This window comes from Helianthus annuus, chromosome 2 (genome assembly GCF_002127325.2).
Source record: "Helianthus annuus cultivar XRQ/B chromosome 2, HanXRQr2.0-SUNRISE, whole genome shotgun sequence".
In the NCBI taxonomy this organism is placed as follows: domain Eukaryota; kingdom Viridiplantae; phylum Streptophyta; class Magnoliopsida; order Asterales; family Asteraceae; genus Helianthus; species Helianthus annuus.
In genome coordinates, this window is record NC_035434.2 from 169,006,296 (window position 1) to 169,033,391 (window position 27,096).

The 27,096-nt window shown below is 38.8% G+C and overlaps 2 protein-coding genes across 3 annotated transcripts; one reads left to right on the plus strand and one right to left on the minus strand.

Annotated features, from left to right (window-relative positions):
* Positions 1–27,096, plus strand: LOC110927106 (aldehyde dehydrogenase family 3 member F1). Of its 2 annotated transcripts, none has more exons than XM_035985618.1 (10): positions 1–381; positions 1,557–1,625; positions 6,211–6,307; positions 6,763–6,924; positions 7,494–7,618; positions 7,723–7,827; positions 7,986–8,158; positions 26,226–26,316; positions 26,400–26,549; positions 26,669–27,096. In XM_035985618.1, exons 1-10 carry the CDS (start codon positions 127–129, stop codon positions 26,909–26,911), a joined length of 1,470 nt encoding a protein of 489 aa, XP_035841511.1. In that variant the 5' UTR covers positions 1–126; the 3' UTR covers positions 26,912–27,096. The 2 variants fall into 2 exon arrangements, with proteins under 2 accessions (XP_035841511.1, XP_022026402.2); XM_022170710.2 differs by having other exon boundaries at positions 2–381; positions 6,763–6,969.
* LOC118488292 (secreted RxLR effector protein 161-like) lies at positions 9,434–10,513 on the minus strand. The gene has a single exon (XM_035985622.1). It carries the CDS (start codon positions 10,504–10,506, stop codon positions 9,862–9,864), a length of 645 nt encoding a protein of 214 aa, XP_035841515.1. The 5' UTR covers positions 10,507–10,513; the 3' UTR covers positions 9,434–9,861.

Sequence of the window (27,096 nt, forward strand, 5' to 3'; positions counted from 1 at the left end):
ATGACACCATCCAAAGTAAAATGAGTCCAAACACTTGAAGTTGGTGGTTGAAATATTCATGAAGTATTACATCAACCTCCTCCATTTTCCAACTTCTTGCTATAAATTCCATTGCAATTTGCCTCCATGAACATCTATACAAAAACAATCCTCCACATTTATGAGTCCAAAATCACAAAAAAAAATATGATGAATGATCATCTGGAAGTAGATTTGAAGGAATTAAGGGAAACTTTCAATTCTGGGAAAACAAAGGAATCATCATGGAGGATTAAACAGCTTCGCGGGTTACTTCGTATACTCGAAGATAGAGAAGATGATATTTCCATGGCTCTTAAACAAGATCTTGGCAAGCATCATGTTGAAGCATATAGAGATGAGGTAATATTACACATAATTCGTTAAGTTTGTATGATAAACGACTCGTTTTTGTTCAAATTCACGTCGAAAATGATCCAACTAGACTTGTTTGATGGTGGAAAGTTTAATATGCCATGTTTGATTTTGTTGAAAAACATTCTTTTTTTTTTTGAACGACAACTTTCATAAAAAGAAAAGCTACTAGCAAGCCGCCACAGCCGCAAACAACAACATATATTAGTGTTTGGATGGGTGTTTTATATTTATGGTTGAAACGTACAAGAGGGGTCTGAGTCCGTTGACCCTCGGGTGAAGATAAATTTTCTATTTTCTTATAGTCTGACCCTTCAAATTATTGACGGTAGAATATATTATGACACGAGTTCCAATTCCAACACTTATTAAAATGGTTATTAAAACTTGGGGTCAAGTTATTCTACAAAGGCTTCTAATTGTAAGAAGTGCAAGAATGATTTATAGAGTGACAAGTGTCCAATAACCTAAAACTAAACCCACTACATCACCACCAAAACCTAAACACCCACCCCACCCCACCACCACCCAAAAACCTAACCCCCCCCCCAACCAAAAAATCTAAACTCCCCACCCCCACCCCCACCCCACCCCCCGGCAAAACAAAAAAAAAAAACTATACCTCACAAAAAACCCCTAAAAAACCTAAACCCCCCCCCCCACACCCCTCAAAAACCTAAAAAAAAATCTAAAAAAAAACTAAACACCCACCCCCACCCCCTCGGCAAAAAAAAAAAAAATTTTTTTTTTTTTTTTTTTTTTTTTAGGGTGGGTGATGTGGGGGGGGGGGTGGGTGGGGGTGGGGGTTTAGGTTTTTGGTGGTGGTGGATGTTTAAGGGTTTTTTTTTTTTTGTAGTGGGTTTTTTTGTGTAGTGGGTTTTTTAGGTTATTAGACACTTGTCACTCTATAAATCCTTCTTACACTTCTTACAATTAGGATCCTTTGTATTTGATCCTAATCCTTAAAACTTGAACAAGCAAAATCAGTTTTAAAGTGACTTAAAAATCTTGTACTTTTTCATTTATGTTGATGTATAAACAATATCTGATTATTTTGACCTTAAATAGTCAAGAAACTAGAGTGATAATCACTTTTTGACCCTGGATAGTCAACTTTAGTTTGTACAAACATCTAAACATCTTATGGGGTCCAAATGATGCAGATTGGAACAGTGGTGAAGTCTTTAAATAATGCTCTTGATAACTTGAAGCACTGGATGGCTGCTAAAAAGGTACTCTTTTCCTGAAGTTCACATCATTTAATATACATGAACACGATACGAGTTTTCACAGGTTCGAACACGGTCCGTTTTGTAGAATTTAAGTATATTAAACTATTAAGCCTTATGTTCATTTCTATTTTATTTTTAGAAATTCAACACAATAATATCTGGATTATTAAAATTTAATTATAAGGCTATAGGGTGTGGTTATGAATGTCACCCACTTCTAATCGATCATCTAAAACCACTACTCTAATGGTGTAGTCATGACCCAAACCATTATTCTCTTATTTTAATTTATTTTGTGAAAAGGAAAAGGAAATATTGAAAAAGGAAAGGAGGCCTATGGTTGCCATGGTTCCATGGCAACCATGGGCGATGACAGGGGCGGACCCACATTGAGTGGGTCGGGGTCCACGGACCCCAATCTTTTTTTAAAAAATTAGTAGATTCGGTATATTAATTTTTGTAAGGACCCCATAAAAATATTTAGTTGGTCCCCATAGTATCAAAAGCAAAGTTGTTGTGGTGGTTAATCCCTTGTTTGCTAACAAAGAGGTCATGGGTTCAAGTCTAATACCAACCTATTTTTTGTTAAAATACACTTTTAAAATGTTAAAATGAATGAAAATTTACTCAATTTATGCCTTTGTGCTTAGACATTTGTTGTTTTGTTATTTATTTATCTTTTTTTAAAGGTTCCAAGCTCAATAAATCACCCGACCCGACCCAAACGACGACCGACCCGAAAATTCTATCGTTTGGGTGTAAAAAATCCAAGTATCGAAAAAACTGGACCCCATTGGAAAAAAATCTTGGGTCCGCACCGCGATGAGACAAGGAAGTGGTGTAGCAATCCATTAATGGTCATACGTGACATTAATGATCCAACCCATGCCCCCCACACCCTTTAGTCTAATAAATGGGTGAACCCGTCAGGTGGACCTGAACACGGTCAATTTAGTTAAAAATGATCGATTCTTTCAGTACAAAAAATTCACACTGCATCTCTGTATTTTAGTTATCCAAACGAGTAAACTACCAAATTGGTCCCTAAGGTTTGGTTATTTTTGCCACTTTAGTCCAAAACTCAAACCTTTTGAATCTGAGTCACTGTGGTTTCAATTATTTGACAGTTTACTCTATCCAAATTAAAAATAAAAACATTTATTTTAAAAATAATTAATCAATTTTTTTATTTCTTCCTAGTAGATCATGGTGTTAGTAGATCATGGTGTGTAAAATAATATCTCCTGCCCCAACGCTGTAAAATTACCTGGAGATGAGATTGTTTAGGAAAAAAGAGAGTTTCTTAAAATGTGTGCAAGAGCTACTAGCTTTCTATTCTATATTCCTACCCTTCTACTTTGTGGCCCTAAATTAAACATGTTTCAACTTTGGTCCATCTAGTTTTAAGGGATGGCAACTATATGAAAAAGTAAGAGAGAAATCTCTCATAAGTCATCATATCTTTTTTTAATCATAACTATCATTCGATCAAGAAACCTAACCGGTTAAGCAATAGGGATGAGCATATGGGATTTGATCCCGGTATCGAATCGGTATCATACCGGTATCAGTATCAAATTTTCCGTACTGATTTTTTCGGTAACGAATTGGTACCCACTTATTGATGTTTTCGGTAACGGTACCAATATTTTACCTTCAACTACTAATACCGTATCAAACATTTTCGGTACCGGTACCCATATTTAACAAATTTCGGTACCGATATTTTTTGTACCAGTACCGGTACCAAGCTTATCCCTATTAGACCATGTGTAGTGGTTTAGCGGTGGGGGCATTATTCGACACGTGGCAGTCCAGTCAGCATGGGGCGTTATTGCAAAAGTGGCGTAGTAGGAATAATGCCCAAATAATGCTCATTCCAATCATTAAACAAAAAAAAACAAAAAAAAAAAACAAACTAGTTTCTCATTGGCCAGTCAAACCCAGTCAACCCTTCTACAATCCATTTTAGGTGTTTTCTTAATCACGCCAATACAATTTTTTTTCAAAAATAACCCCCCAAAACGCCCTATGTAATGGAGGAGGGGGGGGGGGGCGTTTTTTTTTAAATAATGCCCAAAAACCGCCCCACTACGGGTGGTCTTAAGGCTACTGGGTATGGTGATGGTCCATCCTTGGAGAATGATCCGCCACGTAGGCGCCACGTCATAGTCCTCCCAAAGATGGTCCATCCCCCAAAACTAGAGGGCATGGGAGGATGGTGCTAGATGATCGTACCCCACAAAACTATGTACAAGTATTAAAGCATAATGTACAAATCCCACAAACAAACAAACAAACAAACAAAAGAAATGGAGCCCACTGTTTTGCTCCATCCTGGACGTCGGAATACCGACGGAGATGACGCGACGTTGGGGGGCGGCATGGCTGGATGGTCGGCGACGGATGGGAACAGTCCAAAGCCGATCCTCATACCGTATAGCCTAAGCAATTTATAGTGCCTGTAAGTACATATATTGTACCTTCTTTTAGTCTGTTTTAGTTATTAACGTATAGTACCAATAAGTACATATATTGTACTTCTTTAACGTATACAGCCTGCTTTTTATAAATAAATGAGAGTAAACCCTTAATATGTTCAGCTAACTCGTTATAATAATTATTTTTTCTCTAAAAAGTTTCTTCGTTAATTAAAAAAAAAAAATCTGAATACAGAGTTAGGTTTAATATTTTCTTAACAATGTGATATAAATTTTAATTGAAAATGAAGTTGTATGTAACAATTAGCAACCCAACCTATGAATAATAACTCACCCAATCAAAATTTATCACATTTTTCTTATTTTCATTTTCAGCCTTTATATTATTAGTAATATACATGTTTAACCCTTATCATTTTTAATAATATTTTATTTATTTCTAATTTTATTTTTCTCTAAGAACTTTTCTTCGTTAGTTTTTTAAAAGTTCTAAATACATGATTATGTTTGATTTTTTTTCTCACCATTCCCGTATTTTTGAAAAGAGTGTTGTTATTAACAATTAACAATTAGCAATCCGTGAATACGAAGTTATTATTCACGGGTTGCTAATACAAAGTTGCCACATGTTTTTTTTTTTTTTTAAGTTTCAATTTCAATTGTAAATAATATATGTACTTAACTCTTTTTACTTTTTTTAATATATTTTCTGTAAATTTTTAGATTTATTGTTGATGGGTTGGCGGGTTATCATTAAATCGCATGGGTTAACTTTTATTGTATTGAGCTTATCTTCGTTGAAGAAGAATTGTAACATGTGATAAAATTGACCATGAGTGCATGTGAGGTATAGGTACAGGTATAACTACAGCTACAGGTATGACCACATCTCATCTGAATGGAGTTGTAACATTTTGTTTTCTTATGAGATTATGGAGAGTGGTGAAGCTTGAGATTTCTGATCGTGTGTCGAAAACGTATATACCAAAAATTGCTAGAAAACCAGGGGGCCAAAAATGTATATACCCAAAAATTTCTATACGAAAACTACATACTCTCCACTAACGAGCGAAAAGTTCGAGGGGTCGGCCGCCCCCACAAAGCTACACCCTTGATTATGGACCTCTTTTTTAAAAGACTTGATTGATATTATTGAATTGTTAGGTTATATAGAGAACGCGTGGAACCCTAGCAATCTAATTAAGCCTGTGGGCTCATACTAATAATCCCTATCTAATAATATAGTCCAAGGGGAAAGTTCATTTGAGAAGAAATTTAATGTGAGAAGAAAAAGAAGAAATGACATATTAGTAAAATACTATTTCATTTATAACTCATATCCTTAAATTTTTTTTCTCTTTAATTAATTAGTCAACAAATCATTAATTATCCTACATATAATCCACAAACCATACACATATCAAAATTTTCCTACATATACCGTACATATTATAGAATTTTATCCTACATGGTCGAAATTTATCCTACACACCTCGAAATATATCTTACACAACTCGTAATTTATTCTACACAACTACTAATTTATTCTACACTTTAAATTAAGTTGTTTTTTTTTTTTAATTTGGAAAAGTATATTTTGAAAAGGAGTTACAAATTTAATTTAATTAATTATTAAAGGGGAAGAGTACAAATTAATGATTTATGTAAGTTTACCAATATACCCTTATATTAAAATTAAATGTAAATATTAAATAAAGTTAAATGAAACATTCTTATTGGTTGAAACTTCTTCGTTTTTCTTTTTACCAAAAAGTTTTTCTCATTTGAACCCTGCACTATAGTCCAATACTAATTAAAGTTTTAAATTTGTAATCATTCTTGTATATATAACTTTCTTTTTCTTTTATAACTTTTGATGTAAAATATTTTATATAGATTCGTATGCGTTACTATGATACGTTTACCAAAACACAGATAAAAGTACGACTTAGTTTATGATAAAATGCATATTAAAAACATATAAATCAAACATGTTCCCAAAGATGTCACTAATTATTTTTGTATATGTCAATGTTTATTGTTAATTGGTTACATAAAACTTCATCTACCTATATTTTTATTTGGATGATTTTGTTAGTTAACTTGATTTTCCAAAAATAATAATTTCAACAAATTGTCAACAGACCAGATTGCCCATTGCTGCATTCCCCAGCAGTGCAAGCTTGGTTCCTGAGCCTCTTGGTGTTGTCCTCATCATCTCATCTTGGAACTTCCCAATTGGTACTCACTACCCCTCCAACTTTAACTTTATTCCATAATAACCCCTTGTACTTTCTAAGGCCACATCTACTAGAAACTCAAAGTTTATAATGTATGTGGAAGCAACCCAAGTATTTAGTAAGGACACTTGTATATTTAAACTACTTTAGTAACACTTATATATATTTTACATTGAGTCGTTGCTCGCTGATAGCTCGATACAATAGTGTTCTTTCCAAAATTTTGAAGATTTTTATCGTTATTAGGCGTGTTGTGACCATATTTGGTATATATAAGTGGAACTAGATACATAAATTTTTATGTCTTGTAAAGTAGTTTTAATACATGGTTGCCTGAGGTGACTCTGATTAATATGGTTGATCTCCACAAACATTATCCAAAAACGTCGAATCCTATTATTTGTTAAAAGATATTTTTATAAATTTATACGTTATAAAATTATTGCACGCGTGTAGGGCTATCGTTGGAACCATTGATCGGGGCATTAGCCGCAGGGAATGCAGTAATTCTAAAGCCTTCAGAGTTAGCTCCTACATGTTCTTCATTCCTAGCGGAAACAATCCGTGATTACCTTGATAATTCTGCGATTAAGGTCATTGAAGGTGGATCCGATCTAGGTGAAAGACTCCTTCGATACAAATTCGATAAAATTTTCTTCACAGGTTCAAACCTTTCTCAACGTTTTTACCCATAATCACACATTACAACTTGGTGGTACATCTCCACGTTCACATTTTATACTTTCCATTTCATTAGCGCGTGTTAACTGTTACGCGTAATATTGGTGATATATCAGTTATCGGTCCCCCTGTTAAAGATCGGTGTCAAATATCGGCGATATTGACCAATATAACTGATATTTGACCGATATAACTAATATATCACCGATTTTCCAGATATCAATACCTTTCTTCTTATTGCTGCTATTAGTGTTTTAAGAATAAAACAAAATATTTTTGGGTTGACTCTTGAAATAAATGGGTAAAAATACTAAAATACCCTTAGGTGACAAGATTTAACAAGAAAATCTAACTGGGTTAAGCCTAAAGGACAGAACGTGCAACAACATTCCTTGTAAATGGCAAAACTTGTCAAAATTCGATAAAAAGGACACCGCTGATAAGTGGTATTAAGATAAAGGACAAAATTTGTAATTTTTCTTTTATTAATTTGTTTTTATTTACAGGGAGTACACGTGTGGGTAGAGTTGTGATGTCAGCTGCTGCACAACATTTAACTCCTGTAACTTTGGAGTTGGGTGGAAAGTGTCCTGCTGTTGTTGATTCCTTTTCAAGTTCTAGGGAAAATAATGTAATTTCCAATTTATTTAACTATTGACTAAATTATATTAATTTAAAAAAAATTCTTATTGTTATTTATAATCTCCAATAATTTATTTTATTTTCCAATTATAGATTACAGCAAAAAGAATAGTTTGGGGTAAATATGGATTATGTGCTGGACAAGCTTGTATTGGAATAGATTATGTTCTAACGGAGAAAAAGTACCTCCCAAATCTGGTAAAAACATTTCTTTTTTTGTTTTTTTAAGTTACGGATGTGGTCTGTTTTGGTAATTTATACGATAATTACCAAAACAGACCACTAATTTTAGTACGTTTATGTTATATGACATTAGGCGTTTAACGCTAGCTTTATAATATGGTTTTATGTTTTAGGTGGAATCCTTGAAAAGATATATCAAGCAATGTTATGGAGATGATCCAAACGGATCCCATAGTATATCTAAGATTGTTAACAAGAAGCATTTTTCTAGATTGAAGAGTCTCTTGGATGAACCCATGGTCAAGTCTTCGGTCGTTTATGGTGGTGTGTTGGATGAAGAAAGCTTGTAAGTCCATTTTTTAGTTGTTCTGAGAGTAGGGTAGATCAGTAGAGTAATTTGATAATTTTCTATATCGCGCTTCAACACTCAACATACATGTCTTAAAGCTAGATTAATGCAATAGATAATCCGTTTTAGCAACTTAGGTTGTTTCTACTTTTAGGGGATATTATGCGTGTTATAGCTAAATTTGACTGTAGTTATGGCGAATGAGGGAGTGATTGTGTTTATGTAAGAAAGTTGGAGGGTTAAAAATAAAGTTTTCTTGTTTTTCCTGTTGAAAAATAATTTAATCAAACAATTAATTTATTAATTACCGAGTTATCAGCCAGACCAGTTTGTTCCAACTTGAGCAAACTGATTAAAGAAAGGTAGAAGGAGACTGTCCCGTTGTCGGACGAATTTAAAGAACAAGCAAAATTAAAACCAACCTGGCGATTGAGATCGAAGATCTTTAAAACGAGAAACTTGAACTGCACGGATGATTCCTGTCCTTAAAGGATTTTACGCGCTCGTATTGCTGTGAGCTGCAGCGTAAACTCCCAGGATTTAATGCAGAACTGATCTGGTATTCCAACAGCAATGGAAACCAGAAAACGCAGAAGCTGGAACGAAAACACGAACACACAGTAGAGAGAGAGAGAGTTGCGAAATTAAGAGTGTTTAAATGGGTAACAGGAAGCCTTTATTTATAGTTGTGGGTTATACCAGAGAATGAGAAAAACGGGGAAGAGATATATCAATCCCATTCGAATTCGTTTTCTGGATGTATATCCATACGAATTCGGTTACTGTATAGTTATCCCATACGAATTCGAATCAGTATGGGATAACCCCCACTGTTTCGAATCCATCCCTATCTCTTTCTTATCTCATCTCATTCGGTTTACAGATCTGACCCACCTGAAACCGAACCTTAGCTAAAAATAAAAGCTCCTCAGCTCCTAGCGACGATGCGTACGTGCGAAGTGCAAAGTGCGCCTCAAACGCGCCCATTCGCGCCTCAAACGCGACCATTCGCGAGCTCGCGGCTCGACTCGGCTCGGCGCGCGTGTGGGCTTCATCCACTACTCAACCCATTTAACACTTTGGAGGCCCATAAGGGGTAATCCCTTATAAACCACTCAAGCTTCAATCACTCCACCAATGTGGGATGGAGGAAACATACCAACTTGTATGCTTCCTCTTTAATATTTCCAACAATCCCCCACCAAGTTGGAATGTTTCCTTTCACTTAGACTAATGATGTCACTAGGTGTCACGAAGATTAAACCCAGTTTATGTTGATAAACAAGAAGAGACAGATTAGATGGTGTCCTATGGAATTAAACCATTAACCTGATAGCCCCCTTCGGTTTACCCCCACACATCACCAGTTGACTTTGCGTTCTCACTGAGCGCGAATATGGCCGTGCGCTATAAATCCTTTTCATGACCCTTTAGAAGATAAACCACTAATCTTCACTCGAGGCGGCACCACCCCTAGATCATATAGGCAAAGTTTTACATCATCCACGTTGCTTGGATGCCTCCAAAACTTTGTTAAGAGCATAAGCTCACCCTTGTTCTCGGCAACGACGTACTATCATACCTCACATGGATCTATCAAATTTGATAGTACCTTCTATCGTTAAGTGACTTCGTTGTTACCCTTTAAACTTGAGAAATAGGAGCACTAAGTTCAAGTTGGGTTTCCATCACTAACGATTCTATTGTGGTTTTAGACCCATGTCTCTCGCGGTATTCACAACCAAATCTCTCGTCAGAGGTTTAGTAAATGGATCTGCCAAGTTCTTACTTGTCTTGACATAGACAACCTTGATGGTACCACTTTCAAGCAATTGTCTCACATAATTGTGCCGAAGACCTATGTGTCTTGATCCCCCATTATACACTGCGTTGTACACTTTAGATAGTGTGGCCTCACTATCACAATACATGGGAATACACGGCATTGGAACATCCCACAGACGGATGTCAGTAAGTAGATCTCTAATCCACTCTGCTTCCTTACCAGCCGCAGCTAGCGCTATGAGCTCAGCTTCCATAGTCGAGTGGGCAATACACGTCTGTTTCTTGCTCGCCCAAGAAACTGCTCCTCCTGCTAGAGTGAAAATCCACCCACTTGTAGATTTTGAATCATTTGTGCGATCAATCCAGCTTGCATCAGAATAACCTTCAAGTATTCTGGAAGAAGACGTGTATGTCAGTTCTAAGTTACTGGTCCTTTTCAGGTATCCAAGTACTCTACCCACTGCCTTCCAGTGTTCTGTCCCTGGATTAACAATATACTGACTCAGTTTGCTTACAGCAAAAGCAATATCAGGACGAGTGCAATGTGTTGCATACATCATACTTCCAATAGCACTCGCATACTCCAATTGAGCCACTGCTCTTCCAGAGTTCACATTAAGTTTCACACTTGGATCAAATGGAGTATTAAACTCTTTAATATTTAAGTGTTGAAACTTAGTCAGAATTTTCTCTATGTAATGAGATTGACTAAGAGAAATCTGACTTCCAGTTCTCTTCACCTTGATCCCAAGAATGGTATCAACTTCTCCTAGATCTTTCATCTTAAAGTTCAAGGACAAATATTTCTTAGTTTCCGAAATACCTTCAAGGTGAGTGCTGATGATCAACATATCATCAACATAGAGACAAATCACGACTGTATAACCGGGTTCGCATTTAGTATAAATACATCTGTCAGCACTGTTGTGTCGAAACCCGAAAGCAGTCACAGTGGTGTCAAATCTCTCATGCCACTGTTTAGGAGCTTGCTTCAAACCATACAGAGATTTAATAAGTCTACACACTTTGTTCTCTTGTCCAGGCATCACAAACCCTTCTGGTTGCTCCAAATAAATCTCCTCATTTAGATACCCATTTAGAAATGCTGTCTTTACATCCATTTGATGAATGTACAGCCCTTTCAAAGCAGACACCGCTATTAGAGTTCTAATAGAACCTATTCTAGCCACAGGTGCATAGGTATCAAAATAGTCGACCCCTTCTCTCTGCCTATACCCTTTAGCGACTAATCTCGCTTTGTAGGCAGAAATGGATCCATCTGGATGATACTTCCTTTTGAAAATCCATTTGGATCCAATAGGTTTCTTTCCCTTGGGTAGATCAGCTAACTCCCAAGTTCCATTTCCCATAATGAAATCCATTTCATCATTGACTGCCTCCTTCCACAAAGGAGCATCTCTTGATGACATTGCCTCGTTGAAAGTTTTAGGATCATCATCCAAATTTACAGCAAAAATGACCTCTCTCGTCACTTTCTTTTGAGTTCCTTCAACCAGGTAAGAAAAGAAATCATCTCCATAACTTTTCTCTTTTCTAACTCTAGTACTTTTCCTTGGTTCTTCAACTATTGGTGAGGGTTGAACCCTTTTCTCAGAAGTACTAGAAGTTGTGGTGCCATTTGAGTTTTCATCATCTCTAGAAAACTTGTTCTCAAAGAATTCCACATCTCTGGATTCTACAACTATACCTGATTCGTCATCCAACAATCGGTAAGATTTACTATGCGAAGCATATCCAATGAATACATTCTTGAAAGCTCGTTCTCCCAGTTTAAGTATCTTTGGATCAGGTACGCGATAGTAAGCAAGACAACCCCAAACCCTCAAATGCTCTAGGTTTGGTTTTCTTCCTTTCCATAACTCATATGGACTCGTAGGTATCACACGACTAGTGATCCTATTATGAACATAACATGCGGTTAACACAGCTTCCCCCCACATATTACGAGGTAGACCCGATTGGTTTAACATACAGTTAGCCATCTCTACCAAGGTTCGGTTCTTTCTCTCAGCCAAACCATTTTGTTGGGGAGTATATGGTGCAGTTCTCTCATGTATGATGCCTTCTTCTTCGCAGAATGCATCAAACCTTCGGTTAAAGTATTCTCCGCCTCTGTCCGAGCGAAGAATTTTAATGCGTTTCTCCTTTTGTTTTTCAACCTCAGCCTTATATATTTTGAATGCCTCAAAAGCTTCGTCTTTTGAATGCAACAAATAAACATATAAGTATCGGCTCGAGTCGTCACAGAAAGTGATAAAGTATCTCTTACCCCCACGAGTAAGAACTCCATTCAGTTCACAAATATCTGAATGAATTAGTTCTAGTAGTGATGTATTGCGTTTAGGAACACTTGGAAAAGGTTTCTTTGTGAATTTTGATTTAACACAAGTTTCGCATTTTTCAAAGTCTTTATCATTTAATTTTAATAAACCTTTAGTTTGCATTTTTTCAATGTTTTTAATATTTGTATGAGCTAAACGTTTGTGCCATAAAGAAATTGAACAAGCGATATAATCAGAAGACATAATTTCATTCAAATCAAAACCAATTGCATTACATTCACCAATACTAGAACTAACACTACCACCACTATCACTATCACTTTCATTCCCAAACCCGTCAATCACTGAAACGCCCCCTTGATCCGAATCTTCTTCTTCACCAATCCCATCTTCAGCTAAGTCAAGACGATACATTCCACCCGTGTTCTTTGCTTGACCCACATAGATGTCATTTAGAGAAAACTTCACACGGAGATTCTTGATAACCAGCTTGTAACCATTCCGATCAAACTTATCAGCAGAAACAAGACCCTTGGTGATACCAGGAACATGCAACACGTCCTGAAGAGTAACCACTTGACCATCTCTGAAGTTTAGACGCACCGTGCCTTTACCTCGAACCTCTACACGATGTCCATCAGCACATACCACCACTGTTCCTTGAGGAATAGGAGCATAAGTAAGAAACGAGCCACGATTCCCACAAACATGAACAGTGGCTCCAGAATCCAAAAACCATCCTCTACATGCCACAATGCGTGTATATTGAGAAAGCATGTTGACTTCACCAAGACCCACATTGGCCACTAGATTGGTGACTTTCTCAACATCAATAGCACTCGTAGAACCAACCGTGGATCCAGATTTCCTCTGAGAGCACTCTCGTGCATAATGCCCTGTTTCTCCACAAACATGACATTTACCAGACCTCTTTGGTTGATGGTTGTTAGTGTGTTGTGACTTCTTGAATTCTTTCTTCTTTGGTGCTGTAAACTTCTTATTCCTTGATGATGCCCCTTTTCCCTTTTGACCAGATCCACCAGCAACATGATTCACACTCGATCCGACTTTACCTCTTTTGTCCCTGTTGCGCGTTTCCTCCTCAATTCGAAGGTGCTTCAACAGTTCATCCAAAGAGTAGTCCTCAGACTTGTGCATCATTCTCTTTGAGAAATCCTTCCAACCAGGAGGCAATTTTGCAATAATAACCCCTACTTGAAATATTTCTGGCAGCGGAATAGAAAGTGCAGTCAATTTGTTAACAAGAACTTGGAGTTCATGCACCTGCTCCAAGATTGACTTGTCATCGACCATTTGGAAGTCTAGGTACTTGGCAATAAGGTATTTGTTAGTACCTTCTTCATGAGCCTTGTACTTATCTTCCAAAGCTTTCCACAATTCTCTAGCACTTTTTATTGGCGCGTACAAGTCATAGAGACGATCCGAAAGGGAATTTTTGATGTGACCCAGGCAAAGATCTTCAGCTTCCTTACGGATAAGTCTTTGCCTTGCCAAATCTTCATTTGGGAGCTCTCCTGCTTCACCAGGAGGGTCATCAGGGATTGCAGGCAAGTCAGGATCAAGGATATAGTAAAGTTTCAGCACAACTAGCATGAACTTAACCTTGTCCGCCCAGCGGGTATAGTTCTGACCATCGAATCTGTCCAACTTGACAAACTCTTGATTCATGAATCTCAGATTGGCTGTTGGTAGTTCAGAGTCCATTAATTCTGTTGAGTAAAACACAAATAAAATCCTTTAAGATTGTTGAAAAATAATTTAATCAAACAATTAATTTATTAATTACCGAGTTATCAGCCAGACCAGTTTGTTCCAACTTGAGCAAACTGATTAAAGAAAGGTAGAAGGAGACTGTCCCGTTGTCGGACGAATTTAAAGAACAAGCAAAATTAAAACCAACCTGGCGATTGAGATCGAAGATCTTTAAAACGAGAAACTTGAACTGCACGGATGATTCCTGTCCTTAAAGGATTTTACGCGCTCGTATTGCTGTGAGCTGCAGCGTAAACTCCCAGGATTTAATGCAGAACTGATCTGGTATTCCAACAGCAATGGAAACCAGAAAACGCAGAAGCTGGAACGAAAACACGAACACACAGTAGAGAGAGAGAGAGTTGCGAAATTAAGAGTGTTTAAATGGGTAACAGGAAGCCTTTATTTATAGTTGTGGGTTATACCAGAGAATGAGAAAAACGGGGAAGAGATATATCAATCCCATTCGAATTCGTTTTCTGGATGTATATCCATACGAATTCGGTTACTGTATAGTTATCCCATACGAATTCGAATCAGTATGGGATAACCCCCACTGTTTCGAATCCATCCCTATCTCTTTCTTATCTCATCTCATTCGGTTTACAGATCTGACCCACCTGAAACCGAACCTTAGCTAAAAATAAAAGCTCCTCAGCTCCTAGCGACGATGCGTACGTGCGAAGTGCAAAGTGCGCCTCAAACGCGCCCATTCGCGCCTCAAACGCGACCATTCGCGAGCTCGCGGCTCGACTCGGCTCGGCGCGCGTGTGGGCTTCATCCACTACTCAACCCATTTAACACTTTGGAGGCCCATAAGGGGTAATCCCTTATAAACCACTCAAGCTTCAATCACTCCACCAATGTGGGATGGAGGAAACATACCAACTTGTATGCTTCCTCTTTAATATTTCCAACAATCCCCCACCAAGTTGGAATGTTTCCTTTCACTTAGACTAATGATGTCACTAGGTGTCACGAAGATTAAACCCAGTTTATGTTGATAAACAAGAAGAGACAGATTAGATGGTGTCCTATGGAATTAAACCATTAACCTGATAGCCCCCTTCGGTTTACCCCCACACATCACCAGTTGACTTTGCGTTCTCACTGAGCGCGAATATGGCCGTGCGCTATAAATCCTTTTCATGACCCTTTAGAAGATAAACCACTAATCTTCACTCGAGGCGGCACCACCCCTAGATCATATAGGCAAAGTTTTACATCATCCACGTTGCTTGGATGCCTCCAAAACTTTGTTAAGAGCATAAGCTCACCCTTGTTCTCGGCAACGACGTACTATCATACCTCACATGGATCTATCAAATTTGATAGTACCTTCTATCGTTAAGTGACTTCGTTGTTACCCTTTAAACTTGAGAAATAGGAGCACTAAGTTCAAGTTGGGTTTCCATCACTAACGATTCTATTGTGGTTTTAGACCCATGTCTCTCGCGGTATTCACAACCAAATCTCTCGTCAGAGGTTTAGTAAATGGATCTGCCAAGTTCTTACTTGTCTTGACATAGACAACCTTGATGGTACCACTTTCAAGCAATTGTCTCACATAATTGTGCCGAAGACCTATGTGTCTTGATCCCCCATTATACACTGCGTTGTACACTTTAGATAGTGTGGCCTCACTATCACAATACATGGGAATACACGGCATTGGAACATCCCACAGACGGATGTCAGTAAGTAGATCTCTAATCCACTCTGCTTCCTTACCAGCCGCAGCTAGCGCTATGAGCTCAGCTTCCATAGTCGAGTGGGCAATACACGTCTGTTTCTTGCTCGCCCAAGAAACTGCTCCTCCTGCTAGAGTGAAAATCCACCCACTTGTAGATTTTGAATCATTTGTGCGATCAATCCAGCTTGCATCAGAATAACCTTCAAGTATTCTGGAAGAAGACGTGTATGTCAGTTCTAAGTTACTGGTCCTTTTCAGGTATCCAAGTACTCTACCCACTGCCTTCCAGTGTTCTGTCCCTGGATTAACAGTATACTGACTCAGTTTGCTTACAGCAAAAGCAATATCAGGACGAGTGCAATGTGTTGCATACATCATACTTCCAATAGCACTCGCATACTCCAGTTGAGCCACTGCTCTTCCAGAGTTCACATTAAGTTTCACACTTGGATCAAATGGAGTATTAAACTCTTTAATATTTAAGTGTTGAAACTTAGTCAGAATTTTCTCTATGTAATGAGATTGACTAAGAGAAATCTGACTTCCAGTTCTCTTCACCTTGATCCCAAGAATGGTATCAACTTCTCCTAGATCTTTCATCTTAAAGTTCAAGGACAAATATTTCTTAGTTTCCGAAATACCTTCAAGGTGAGTGCTGATGATCAACATATCATCAACATAGAGACAAATCACGACTGTATAACCGGGTTCGCATTTAGTATAAATACATCTGTCAGCACTGTTGTGTCGAAACCCGAAAGCAGTCACAGTGGTGTCAAATCTCTCATGCCACTGTTTAGGAGCTTGCTTCAAACCATACAGAGATTTAATAAGTCTACACACTTTGTTCTCTTGTCCAGGCATCACAAACCCTTCTGGTTGCTCCAAATAAATCTCCTCATTTAGATACCCATTTAGAAATGCTGTCTTTACATCCATTTGATGAATGTACAGCCCTTTCAAAGCAGACACCGCTATTAGAGTTCTAATAGAACCTATTCTAGCCACAGGTGCATAGGTATCAAAATAGTCGACCCCTTCTCTCTGCCTATACCCTTTAGCGACTAATCTCGCTTTGTAGGCAGAAATGGATCCATCTGGATGATACTTCCTTTTGAAAATCCATTTGGATCCAATAGGTTTCTTTCCCTTGGGTAGATCAGCTAACTCCCAAGTTCCATTTCCCATAATGGAATCCATTTCATCATTGACTGCCTCCTTCCACAAAGGAGCATCTCTTGATGACATTGCCTCGTTGAAAGTTTTAGGATCATCATCCAAATTTACAGCAAAAATGACCTCTCTCGTCACTTTCTTTTGAGTTCCTTCAACCAGGTAAGAAAAGAAATCATCTCCATAACTTTTCTCTTTTCTAACTCTAGTACTTTTCCTTGGTTCTTCAACTATTGGTGAGGGTTGAACCCTTTTCTCAGAAGTACTAGAAGTTGTGGTGCCATTTGAGTTTTCATCATCTCTAGAAAACTTGTTCTCAAAGAATTCCACATCTCTGGATTCTACAACTATACCTGATTCGTCATCCAACAATCGGTAAGATTTACTATGCGAAGCATATCCAATGAATACACTCTTGAAAGCTCGTTCTCCCAGTTTAAGTATCTTTGGATCAGGTACGCGATAGTAAGCAAGACAACCCCAAACCCTCAAATGCTCTAGGTTTGGTTTTCTTCCTTTCCATAACTCATATGGACTCGTAGGTATCACACGACTAGTGATCCTATTATGAACATAACATGCGGTTAACACAGCTTCCCCCCACATATTACGAGGTAGACCCGATTGGTTTAACATACAGTTAGCCATCTCTACCAAGGTTCGGTTCTTTCTCTCAGCCAAACCATTTTGTTGGGGAGTATATGGTGCAGTTCTCTCATGTATGATGCCTTCTTCTTCGCAGAATGCATCAAACCTTCGGTTAAAGTATTCTCCGCCTCTGTCCGAGCGAAGAATTTTAATGCGTTTCTCCTTTTGTTTTTCAACCTCAGCCTTATATATTTTGAATGCCTCAAAAGCTTCGTCTTTTGAATGCAACAAATAAACATATAAGTATCGGCTCGAGTCGTCACAGAAAGTGATAAAGTATCTCTTACCCCCACGAGTAAGAACTCCATTCAGTTCACAAATATCTGAATGAATTAGTTCTAGTAGTGATGTATTGCGTTTAGGAACACTTGGAAAAGGTTTCTTTGTGAATTTTGATTTAACACAAGTTTCGCATTTTTCAAAGTCTTTATCATTTAATTTTAATAAACCTTTAGTTTGCATTTTTTCAATGTTTTTAATATTTGTATGAGCTAAACGTTTGTGCCATAAAGAAATTGAACAAGCGATATAATCAGAAGACATAATTTCATTCAAATCAAAACCAATTGCATTACATTCACCAATACTAGAACTAACACTACCACCACTATCACTATCACTTTCATTCCCAAACCCGTCAATCACTGAAACGCCCCCTTGATCCGAATCTTCTTCTTCACCAATCCCATCTTCAGCTAAGTCAAGACGATACATTCCACCCGTGTTCTTTGCTTGACCCACATAGATGTCATTTAGAGAAAACTTCACACGGAGATTCTTGATAACCAGCTTGTAACCATTCCGATCAAACTTATCAGCAGAAACAAGACCCTTGGTGATACCAGGAACATGCAACACGTCCTGAAGAGTAACCACTTGACCATCTCTGAAGTTTAGACGCACCGTGCCTTTACCTCGAACCTCTACACGATGTCCATCAGCACATACCACCACTGTTCCTTGAGGAATAGGAGCATAAGTAAGAAACGAGCCACGATTCCCACAAACATGAACAGTGGCTCCAGAATCCAAAAACCATCCTCTACATGCCACAATGCGTGTATATTGAGAAAGCATGTTGACTTCACCAAGACCCACATTGGCCACTAGATTGGTGACTTTCTCAACATCAATAGCACTCGTAGAACCAACCGTGGATCCAGATTTCCTCTGAGAGCACTCTCGTGCATAATGCCCTGTTTCTCCACAAACATGACATTTACCAGACCTCTTTGGTTGATGGTTGTTAGTGTGTTGTGACTTCTTGAATTCTTTCTTCTTTGGTGCTGTAAACTTCTTATTCCTTGATGATGCCCCTTTTCCCTTTTGACCAGATCCACCAGCAACATGATTCACACTCGATCCGACTTTACCTCTTTTGTCCCTGTTGCGCGTTTCCTCCTCAATTCGAAGGTGCTTCAACAGTTCATCCAAAGAGTAGTCCTCAGACTTGTGCATCATTCTCTTTGAGAAATCCTTCCAACCAGGAGGCAATTTTGCAATAATAACCCCTACTTGAAATATTTCTGGCAGCGGAATAGAAAGTGCAGTCAATTTGTTAACAAGAACTTGGAGTTCATGCACCTGCTCCAAGATTGACTTGTCATCGACCATTTGGAAGTCTAGGTACTTGGCAATAAGGTATTTGTTAGTACCTTCTTCATGAGCCTTGTACTTATCTTCCAAAGCTTTCCACAATTCTCTAGCACTTTTTATTGGCGCGTACAAGTCATAGAGACGATCCGAAAGGGAATTTTTGATGTGACCCAGGCAAAGATCTTCAGCTTCCTTACGGATAAGTCTTTGCCTTGCCAAATCTTCATTTGGGAGCTCTCCTGCTTCACCAGGAGGGTCATCAGGGATTGCAGGCAAGTCAGGATCAAGGATATAGTAAAGTTTCAGCACAACTAGCATGAACTTAACCTTGTCCGCCCAGCGGGTATAGTTCTGACCATCGAATCTGTCCAACTTGACAAACTCTTGATTCATGAATCTCAGATTGGCTGTTGGTAGTTCAGAGTCCATTAATTCTGTTGAGTAAAACACAAATAAAATCCTTTAAGATTGTTGAAAAATAATTTAATCAAACAATTAATTTATTAATTACCGAGTTATCAGCCAGACCAGTTTGTTCCAACTTGAGCAAACTGATTAAAGAAAGGTAGAAGGAGACTGTCCCGTTGTCGGACGAATTTAAAGAACAAGCAAAATTAAAACCAACCTGGCGATTGAGATCGAAGATCTTTAAAACGAGAAACTTGAACTGCACGGATGATTCCTGTCCTTAAAGGATTTTACGCGCTCGTATTGCTGTGAGCTGCAGCGTAAACTCCCAGGATTTAATGCAGAACTGATCTGGTATTCCAACAGCAATGGAAACCAGAAAACGCAGAAGCTGGAACGAAAACACGAACACACAGTAGAGAGAGAGAGAGTTGCGAAATTAAGAGTGTTTAAATGGGTAACAGGAAGCCTTTATTTATAGTTGTGGGTTATACCAGAGAATGAGAAAAACGGGGAAGAGATATATCAATCCCATTCGAATTCGTTTTCTGGATGTATATCCATACGAATTCGGTTACTGTATAGTTATCCCATACGAATTCGAATCAGTATGGGATAACCCCCACTGTTTCGAATCCATCCCTATCTCTTTCTTATCTCATCTCATTCGGTTTACAGATCTGACCCACCTGAAACCGAACCTTAGCTAAAAATAAAAGCTCCTCAGCTCCTAGCGACGATGCGTACGTGCGAAGTGCAAAGTGCGCCTCAAACGCGCCCATTCGCGCCTCAAACGCGACCATTCGCGAGCTCGCGGCTCGACTCGGCTCGGCGCGCGTGTGGGCTTCATCCACTACTCAACCCATTTAACACTTTGGAGGCCCATAAGGGGTAATCCCTTATAAACCACTCAAGCTTCAATCACTCCACCAATGTGGGATGGAGGAAACATACCAACTTGTATGCTTCCTCTTTAATATTTCCAACAATCCCCCACCAAGTTGGAATGTTTCCTTTCACTTAGACTAATGATGTCACTAGGTGTCACGAAGATTAAACCCAGTTTATGTTGATAAACAAGAAGAGACAGATTAGATGGTGTCCTATGGAATTAAACCATTAACCTGATAGCCCCCTTCGGTTTACCCCCACACATCACCAGTTGACTTTGCGTTCTCACTGAGCGCGAATATGGCCGTGCGCTATAAATCCTTTTCATGACCCTTTAGAAGATAAACCACTAATCTTCACTCGAGGCGGCACCACCCCTAGATCATATAGGCAAAGTTTTACATCATCCACGTTGCTTGGATGCCTCCAAAACTTTGTTAAGAGCATAAGCTCACCCTTGTTCTCGGCAACGACGTACTATCATACCTCACATGGATCTATCAAATTTGATAGTACCTTCTATCGTTAAGTGACTTCGTTGTTACCCTTTAAACTTGAGAAATAGGAGCACTAAGTTCAAGTTGGGTTTCCATCACTAACGATTCTATTGTGGTTTTAGACCCATGTCTCTCGCGGTATTCACAACCAAATCTCTCGTCAGAGGTTTAGTAAATGGATCTGCCAAGTTCTTACTTGTCTTGACATAGACAACCTTGATGGTACCACTTTCAAGCAATTGTCTCACATAATTGTGCCGAAGACCTATGTGTCTTGATCCCCCATTATACACTGCGTTGTACACTTTAGATAGTGTGGCCTCACTATCACAATACATGGGAATACACGGCATTGGAACATCCCACAGACGGATGTCAGTAAGTAGATCTCTAATCCACTCTGCTTCCTTACCAGCCGCAGCTAGCGCTATGAGCTCAGCTTCCATAGTCGAGTGGGCAATACACGTCTGTTTCTTGCTCGCCCAAGAAACTGCTCCTCCTGCTAGAGTGAAAATCCACCCACTTGTAGATTTTGAATCATTTGTGCGATCAATCCAGCTTGCATCAGAATAACCTTCAAGTATTCTGGAAGAAGACGTGTATGTCAGTTCTAAGTTACTGGTCCTTTTCAGGTATCCAAGTACTCTACCCACTGCCTTCCAGTGTTCTGTCCCTGGATTAACAGTATACTGACTCAGTTTGCTTACAGCAAAAGCAATATCAGGACGAGTGCAATGTGTTGCATACATCATACTTCCAATAGCACTCGCATACTCCAGTTGAGCCACTGCTCTTCCAGAGTTCACATTAAGTTTCACACTTGGATCAAATGGAGTATTAAACTCTTTAATATTTAAGTGTTGAAACTTAGTCAGAATTTTCTCTATGTAATGAGATTGACTAAGAGAAATCTGACTTCCAGTTCTCTTCACCTTGATCCCAAGAATGGTATCAACTTCTCCTAGATCTTTCATCTTAAAGTTCAAGGACAAATATTTCTTAGTTTCCGAAATACCTTCAAGGTGAGTGCTGATGATCAAAATATCATCAACATAGAGACAAATCACGACTGTATAACCGGGTTCGCATTTAGTATAAATACATCTGTCAGCACTGTTGTGTCGAAACCCGAAAGCAGTCACAGTGGTGTCAAATCTCTCATGCCACTGTTTAGGAGCTTGCTTCAAACCATACAGAGATTTAATAAGTCTACACACTTTGTTCTCTTGTCCAGGCATCACAAACCCTTCTGGTTGCTCCAAATAAATCTCCTCATTTAGATACCCATTTAGAAATGCTGTCTTTACATCCATTTGATGAATGTACAGCCCTTTCAAAGCAGACACCGCTATTAGAGTTCTAATAGAACCTATTCTAGCCACAGGTGCATAGGTATCAAAATAGTCGACCCCTTCTCTCTGCCTATACCCTTTAGCGACTAATCTCGCTTTGTAGGCAGAAATGGATCCATCTGGATGATACTTCCTTTTGAAAATCCATTTGGATCCAATAGGTTTCTTTCCCTTGGGTAGATCAGCTAACTCCCAAGTTCCATTTCCCATAATGGAATCCATTTCATCATTGACTGCCTCCTTCCACAAAGGAGCATCTCTTGATGACATTGCCTCGTTGAAAGTTTTAGGATCATCATCCAAATTTACAGCAAAAATGACCTCTCTCGTCACTTTCTTTTGAGTTCCTTCAACCAGGTAAGAAAAGAAATCATCTCCATAACTTTTCTCTTTTCTAACTCTAGTACTTTTCCTTGGTTCTTCAACTATTGGTGAGGGTTGAACCCTTTTCTCAGAAGTACTAGAAGTTGTGGTGCCATTTGAGTTTTCATCATCTCTAGAAAACTTGTTCTCAAAGAATTCCACATCTCTGGATTCTACAACTATACCTGATTCGTCATCCAACAATCGGTAAGATTTACTATGCGAAGCATATCCAATGAATACACTCTTGAAAGCTCGTTCTCCCAGTTTAAGTATCTTTGGATCAGGTACGCGATAGTAAGCAAGACAACCCCAAACCCTCAAATGCTCTAGGTTTGGTTTTCTTCCTTTCCATAACTCATATGGACTCGTAGGTATCACACGACTAGTGATCCTATTATGAACATAACATGCGGTTAACACAGCTTCCCCCCACATATTACGAGGTAGACCCGATTGGTTTAACATACAGTTAGCCATCTCTACCAAGGTTCGGTTCTTTCTCTCAGCCAAACCATTTTGTTGGGGAGTATATGGTGCAGTTCTCTCATGTATGATGCCTTCTTCTTCGCAGAATGCATCAAACCTTCGGTTAAAGTATTCTCCGCCTCTGTCCGAGCGAAGAATTTTAATGCGTTTCTCCTTTTGTTTTTCAACCTCAGCCTTATATATTTTGAATGCCTCAAAAGCTTCGTCTTTTGAATGCAACAAATAAACATATAAGTATCGGCTCGAGTCGTCACAGAAAGTGATAAAGTATCTCTTACCCCCACGAGTAAGAACTCCATTCAGTTCACAAATATCTGAATGAATTAGTTCTAGTAGTGATGTATTGCGTTTAGGAACACTTGGAAAAGGTTTCTTTGTGAATTTTGATTTAACACAAGTTTCGCATTTTTCAAAGTCTTTATCATTTAATTTTAATAAACCTTTAGTTTGCATTTTTTCAATGTTTTTAATATTTGTATGAGCTAAACGTTTGTGCCATAAAGAAATTGAACAAGCGATATAATCAGAAGACATAATTTCATTCAAATCAAAACCAATTGCATTACATTCACCAATACTAGAACTAACACTACCACCACTATCACTATCACTTTCATTCCCAAACCCGTCAATCACTGAAACGCCCCCTTGATCCGAATCTTCTTCTTCACCAATCCCATCTTCAGCTAAGTCAAGACGATACATTCCACCCGTGTTCTTTGCTTGACCCACATAGATGTCATTTAGAGAAAACTTCACACGGAGATTCTTGATAACCAGCTTGTAACCATTCCGATCAAACTTATCAGCAGAAACAAGACCCTTGGTGATACCAGGAACATGCAACACGTCCTGAAGAGTAACCACTTGACCATCTCTGAAGTTTAGACGCACCGTGCCTTTACCTCGAACCTCTACACGATGTCCATCAGCACATACCACCACTGTTCCTTGAGGAATAGGAGCATAAGTAAGAAACGAGCCACGATTCCCACAAACATGAACAGTGGCTCCAGAATCCAAAAACCATCCTCTACATGCCACAATGCGTGTATATTGAGAAAGCATGTTGACTTCACCAAGACCCACATTGGCCACTAGATTGGTGACTTTCTCAACATCAATAGCACTCGTAGAACCAACCGTGGATCCAGATTTCCTCTGAGAGCACTCTCGTGCATAATGCCCTGTTTCTCCACAAACATGACATTTACCAGACCTCTTTGGTTGATGGTTGTTAGTGTGTTGTGACTTCTTGAATTCTTTCTTCTTTGGTGCTGTAAACTTCTTATTCCTTGATGATGCCCCTTTTCCCTTTTGACCAGATCCACCAGCAACATGATTCACACTCGATCCGACTTTACCTCTTTTGTCCCTGTTGCGCGTTTCCTCCTCAATTCGAAGGTGCTTCAACAGTTCATCCAAAGAGTAGTCCTCAGACTTGTGCATCATTCTCTTTGAGAAATCCTTCCAACCAGGAGGCAATTTTGCAATAATAACCCCTACTTGAAATATTTCTGGCAGCGGAATAGAAAGTGCAGTCAATTTGTTAACAAGAACTTGGAGTTCATGCACCTGCTCCAAGATTGACTTGTCATCGACCATTTGGAAGTCTAGGTACTTGGCAATAAGGTATTTGTTAGTACCTTCTTCATGAGCCTTGTACTTATCTTCCAAAGCTTTCCACAATTCTCTAGCACTTTTTATTGGCGCGTACAAGTCATAGAGACGATCCGAAAGGGAATTTTTGATGTGACCCAGGCAAAGATCTTCAGCTTCCTTACGGATAAGTCTTTGCCTTGCCAAATCTTCATTTGGGAGCTCTCCTGCTTCACCAGGAGGGTCATCAGGGATTGCAGGCAAGTCAGGATCAAGGATATAGTAAAGTTTCAGCACAACTAGCATGAACTTAACCTTGTCCGCCCAGCGGGTATAGTTCTGACCATCGAATCTGTCCAACTTGACAAACTCTTGATTCATGAATCTCAGATTGGCTGTTGGTAGTTCAGAGTCCATTAATTCTGTTGAGTAAAACACAAATAAAATCCTTTAAGATTGTTGAAAAATAATTTAATCAAACAATTAATTTATTAATTACCGAGTTATCAGCCAGACCAGTTTGTTCCAACTTGAGCAAACTGATTAAAGAAAGGTAGAAGGAGACTGTCCCGTTGTCGGACGAATTTAAAGAACAAGCAAAATTAAAACCAACCTGGCGATTGAGATCGAAGATCTTTAAAACGAGAAACTTGAACTGCACGGATGATTCCTGTCCTTAAAGGATTTTACGCGCTCGTATTGCTGTGAGCTGCAGCGTAAACTCCCAGGATTTAATGCAGAACTGATCTGGTATTCCAACAGCAATGGAAACCAGAAAACGCAGAAGCTGGAACGAAAACACGAACACACAGTAGAGAGAGAGAGAGTTGCGAAATTAAGAGTGTTTAAATGGGTAACAGGAAGCCTTTATTTATAGTTGTGGGTTATACCAGAGAATGAGAAAAACGGGGAAGAGATATATCAATCCCATTCGAATTCGTTTTAGTGCAAAGTGCGCCTCAAACGCGACCATTCGCGCCTCAAACGCGACCATTCGCGAGCTCGCGGCTCGACTCGGCTCGGCGCGCGTGTGGGCTTCATCCACTACTCAACCCATTTAACACTTTGGAGGCCCATAAGGGGTAATCCCTTATAAACCACTCAAGCTTCAATCACTCCACCAATGTGGGATGGAGGAAACATACCAACTTGTATGCTTCCTCTTTAATATTTCCAACATTTCCTTCATTTCTTTCTCAGTCTTGCAGCATTAGATGTAAATCGAGTACATAACTTAATTGTAGGCTAAGAACCGTCAGAACCATATAAGTACTTGTATGTTGTAGAAGTCTGATACAGTGGGAGAGAGAAAGAACGACAATATATGGTTACATAACCGCCTTATGTGTCATAGTTAAAACAAAAAGCGCAAGTGTTTTACGGTTCTCACACTTGCTTAAAATTAGTTCTATGTTAAACGCCCTTTCTATGTTAGCCCCCCTATATATTTGATGACCTTCAAATGCGTTTTCAACTTATTACATGGCAATGTAGGTTCATTGAGCCGACAATATTGGTTGATCCTCCTCTAGACTCTGCAATCATGACGGAAGAAATCTTTGGTCCATTGCTTCCAATTATCACGGTTAGGAAATCGTCCCAAAAACGTAATGCATTAGCTAATAGTACTACTTATATTAGTGTAGTAAGTACAAACTTTGGATGCAGTTGGAGAATATTGAAGACAGTATCAACTTCATAAAGGCAAGGCCAAATCCACTTGCTCTATATGCCTTCACAGAAAATGAAAATCTCCAAAAAAGATTGGTTTCTGAGACATCATCAGGAAGCCTTATGTTCAATGATGCCATTCTTCAAGTAAGTTTTGGTTTCAAGTTTTCAATAGTTACATTTTTATCCCAACTATTCACTCTGTCGAAACATTTTTAACAAGAAAGTAATGAAATTAGCCTTGTTTTTTTTGAAAACAAATGCAGTATGTTGTTGATGCACTACCATTTGGCGGAGTAGGAGGGAGCGGGTTTGGAAGATATCATGGAAAATTTTCTTTTGATAATTTCAGTCACGAGAAAGCGGTCATAATGAGGGGATTTCTTGTAGACTTTTGGTTCAGATATCCCCCGTGGACAACTCAAAAGTTACAACTGCTTAAGGCTGGTTTAAGATACGATTACCTTGGACTTGTGCTCATTGCATTAGGTTTAAAAAGCAAAGCTTGAGAATCATTTATTGTCATAAGCATGATTATGTATTGATTGTTGGTTTTTTTCCTAATCAAGTTGCTAAGCCACTAGATGTATGTGTAACACCCTAAGAAAGTACCACATCCGGTCGTGGTCAGAAGAGATGATGGGTTCATAAGAAATGCATTACATCGAATATCACCATTGTATTTTGGGCGCAA

Bases quoted from the DNA above. Each gene is read 5' to 3' on its own strand.
- LOC110927106 (XM_022170710.2), top strand. From the start codon at position 127: ATGAACATCTATACAAAAACAATCCTCCACATTTATGAGTCCAAAATC. The intron at 6,970-7,493 runs GTTCAAACCTTT...TTTTATTTACAG, and splicing joins CGATAAAATTTTCTTCACAG to GGAGTACACGTGTGGGTAGA. The intron at 7,828-7,985 runs GTAAAAACATTT...TTTATGTTTTAG, and splicing joins AAAAGTACCTCCCAAATCTG to GTGGAATCCTTGAAAAGATA.
- LOC118488292 (XM_035985622.1), bottom strand. From the start codon at position 10,506: ATGATGTATGCAACACATTGCACTCGTCCTGATATTGCTTTTGCTGTA.